At 54.2% G+C, this 3,827-nt stretch overlaps 1 protein-coding gene across 1 annotated transcript; it reads left to right on the top strand.

The window, feature by feature from the left end:
- Positions 1-96: 96 nt before the first annotated feature.
- Positions 97-3,345, top strand: LOC311372618 (histidine N-acetyltransferase-like; the record flags this gene model as incomplete). The annotated part of the gene is given in 5 exon segments (XM_084489598.1): positions 97-312; positions 1,279-1,441; positions 1,444-1,505; positions 1,918-2,267; positions 3,117-3,345. Coding segments are annotated over 5 exon segments (1,020 nt in total).
- Positions 3,346-3,827: the final 482 nt, after the last annotated feature.

The following is a 3,827-nucleotide window of genomic DNA, read 5'->3' as shown; positions in this document are numbered from 1 at the left end:
AAAAAACGCGAATCAGACAAAAAACACAAATAAATAAATTCCCCGTCTCCCGCTCACGCCTCCATTTTGTCTCCCCCTCGTCCAGTTCTTCCAGCGATGAAGATCGAGAACAGCCTCTCGGCCCCCCAGCACCCCGACGCCCCCTCCCAGGCCGGCCTCCACTTCACCGTGGCGACCGAGGAGGACTTCGATGAGATCATGGCCATGAGCCAGCACATCTACGGGGGTCTGGACTACCTGCCCACCCGCTACGGCGCCTGGATGCAGGAGACCAACCGCACCGTGGTGCTGGCCCGCAAGCAGGGCAAAGTGGTGGGAGGACGACGTTTTTTAAGTTTTTAAGTCTAAAAGTTTTTAATTCTAAAAAGTGTTTAAGTCTAAAAGTATAATAAACATTTTTTGAATTAAATGATATCCATGAAACTATGTTGAACTCCAACTGCATATGATAACTGTAGTCGTGTAGTTTGGAGTGTTTATTTGACTAACTAGCACCATAGGTTTCAGTTGAAAGAAAGTCTAACGTCAGGAACAGCGCCCTCTGTAGGCAAACACAGGTTACTGCAGGTGCTAGGACCGCTGCGGTGGTGGTGTCTATTGTGGTTGATTTGCAGTTCAAAAACACAGTGGCCGGGTCCTGTATGTGTACCTGTATAAGTGTGTATAAGTCATCTAAAGCAAAGTCCTGACTATGAAAAGAGAAGTAAATCTGATTAACTACTGCCATTAAACAAATCGCTTTTAATCGTAAATGTTTATGTGACGTGTAATGTACTCTACTTTGAATACATCTTAGGTGAGGCCCAAGAGCTGCAGTCTTTGGCCTCAGTTCATTCATATTCTATTCTATTCAGGCTTTGGACTCTTAGGATTCTTTGTATCTGTTTTGTGTGCTGTTTCTATCCTACTGCATCAGTTGTTTTAGTACTGAGCATTATCCACTCTACTAGCACTTCACCGACACGCTTCCTCACCGACACGGCCCTGACCGAAGCGTCACGTGGCCCTGTGTTGACATTTACATTTTTCTGACACTCTTATCCAAAGCGACCTACAGCGGTTCATCCCCACACTCACACACCGACAACCCCCGCAGGGCGACAGCCGGCCGGTCAGGAGCAGTCAGGGTGAGGGCGTCTCGCTCAGGGACACCTCCACACTCCACTAGGAGGAGGAGGAGAAGGAGCCTGGGATCGAACCGGCGACCTTCCGGTGACCACCAGACGACCCTGACTCTATAGCGCCTGAGCTAAGCCCCTCCCCCCCTGGCGTCCGCAGATCGCGCTGGAGTCGGTGTGTGTGATTGACGACGGGGAGACCATGCTGGTGGAGGGTCTGCGCGTGGCGTCGCCGGAGCGCGGGCGCGGCGTGGCCGGCGAGCTGCTGCGCTTCTGCTCCCAGCTCACCAAGGCCAAGTACCCCGAGGTGAAGGTCAGCCGGCTGACCGCGACGACCAGCTGGGGCCCAAGGACTTCCAGAAGTACCGGCTCATCAGCAAGCCCCAGGTGCCCCCCTCTCTCTCTCTCTCTCTCTCTCTCTCTCTCTCTCTCTGATCCTCTCTCTCTCTCTCTCTCTCTCTCTCTCTCTGACCCCTCTCTCGCTCTCTCTCTGACCTCTCTCTCTCTCTGACCCCTCTCTCTCTCTCTCTCTCTCTCTCTCTCTCCTCCCCCTCTCTCTCTCTCTCTCTCTCTCTCTCTCTCTCTCTCTTTTTTTTTCTCTCTGACCCCCAGGGCTGACCTCTCTCTCTCTCTCTCTCTCTCTCTCTCTCTCTGACCCCCCTCTCCCTCTCTCTCTCTCTCTCTCACTCTCTCTCTCTCTCTCTCTCTCTCTCTCTCTCTCTCTGACCCCTCTCTCCCTCTCTCTCTCTCTCTCTCTCTCTCTCTCCCTCTCTCTCTCTCTCTCTCTCGCCCCCTCCAGGGCATCCTGCTGGTTCGCTTCAGAGCCGAGGACCTGAAGCTCCGTCTGGCCCAGCTGGGCCCGGACGGCGCCGAGCTGAGCTCCGCCTCCTCCAGCGGCCCGCCCCCGCCCCCGCCGCCCGTCCTGCTGGACGCGGCGGCCGTCCGCCGGCTGTACCTGGGCACCGACCTGCTGCGCCACGTCCTGCCCAGCCACACCGTCGTGCAGGACTGGCAGCCCTACAAGCTGTTGCCGAGCAACATGGACATCCTGCTGAAGAAGGACATCGACTGGGTGGTGGACGACGAGGACACGCCCACCGTGGTCAGCCTCTGCACCTTCCCCATCAGGGTGCCCATCGGGGACGACTGGTGAGACCCCCCCCCGCCCCCCTGGGCTCCATTAGTCAGAAGAAAGAGAAATGACCATATGTCTCTGTCAGTACAGTGAGGATGAGCCAAGAGCCAAGCACTAACCATCACTAGGTTAACCCATTCCCTGTATACACTAACCATCACTAGGTTAACCCATTCCCTGTATACACTAACCCTCACTAGGTTAACCCATTCCCCGTATACACTAACCATCACTAGGTTAACCCATTCCCCGTACACACTAACCATCACTAGGTTAACCCATTCCCCGTATACACTAACCATCACTAGGTTAACCCATTCCCTGTATACACTAACCATCACTAGGTTAACCCATTCCCTGTATACACTAACCATCACTAGGTTAACCCATTCCCTGTATACACTAACCATCACTAGGTTAACCCATTCCCTGTACACACTAACCATCACTAGGTTAAGAGGCTACACCATGCTAAGTAGTGTTTTTAAGAGCCATGACGTACGACACACAATAAGAGAGTGAGAGGGGGAGGCTCAGGTGAACTCTGAACGAGGGCACCACTTGTGTATACCGCCTGGTCTCGTGCTACAGCGTAGAAGAGTTAGAGACACAGACGCAGTAGATACAGTGGAGAAATAGAAAGACAGTCGGCAGACGAGACAGAACAGACAGAGAGAGGAGACAGACAGACAGACAGACAGACAGACAGGCAGACGAGACAGACGAGGCAGAATGCACATACGAACAGAACAGAACGGACCGATAGACACGTCTGTACTTCCCGATAACGACCACGCCGATCCGATGTCCTCCCTCCCCCTCCCCTCCCTGAACCCCCCCCCCCACACACACACACACACTAGGTACTACCTCAACATCGACATGTTCGGGAAGGACCTGTCGCTGGTACGCCGGCAGTATCTGGCCCACCTGCGACGCCACACGGCCAGCCTGCAGGGCAGCGTCATGTGCCAGCTGTTCCTGGACCCGGCGCTCTGGGCGCCCATGGTGGAGCTGTGCCGGACCGTACTGCGGGTGGAGCTGGTGAAGGAGTACACGGAGCAGTGCGTGGTGGAGAGCGACGTGGTGTAGCCCCGCCCCCGGGGAGCCCCCCCGCCCCAGGGGGGGGGGGGGGGGGGGGTGCAGGAGGAGGAGGAGGAGGAGGAGGAGGAGGAGGAGGGGAGCCGGAGCCAAAACGGAGCGGAGAAATGTACAAAGACGAAGAGGATGGAGGAGAGGAGAGGAGGAGGAAAAGTGTTTTCCGATTTAATGGATTCACGGATTCCACGATGCAGGAGAAGATTTAACGAGATATGCATTTTCTTTTTCTTTAGTAATCCTTTTCGAGCGATGAGAAGGTGGATAGAGATACAAGCGGAACAAACAAAGAACGACAAACGTTGCTTTTGAAAGGGGGGGAGGGAGGACTATGTGTCAGGGCTTCGTTAGACTCGTGAGAGGGCTTTAATTAACTAACTACTAACGAGCATCACATGCAGCTGCTGCTGTCCAGCGCTCTAACATACGTGACTTCAAAAAGCTTTCTCTGATTAGTTTTTACGTTAGTGTGCTAA

The sequence above is a fragment of the Micromesistius poutassou genome (assembly GCF_964030765.1).
Source record: "Micromesistius poutassou genome assembly, contig: SCAFFOLD_975, whole genome shotgun sequence".
Lineage (NCBI taxonomy): Eukaryota > Metazoa > Chordata > Actinopteri > Gadiformes > Gadidae > Micromesistius > Micromesistius poutassou.
The sequence above is the reverse complement of the archived record's forward strand: the minus strand, read 5'-3'. Positions and strand labels throughout refer to the sequence as shown.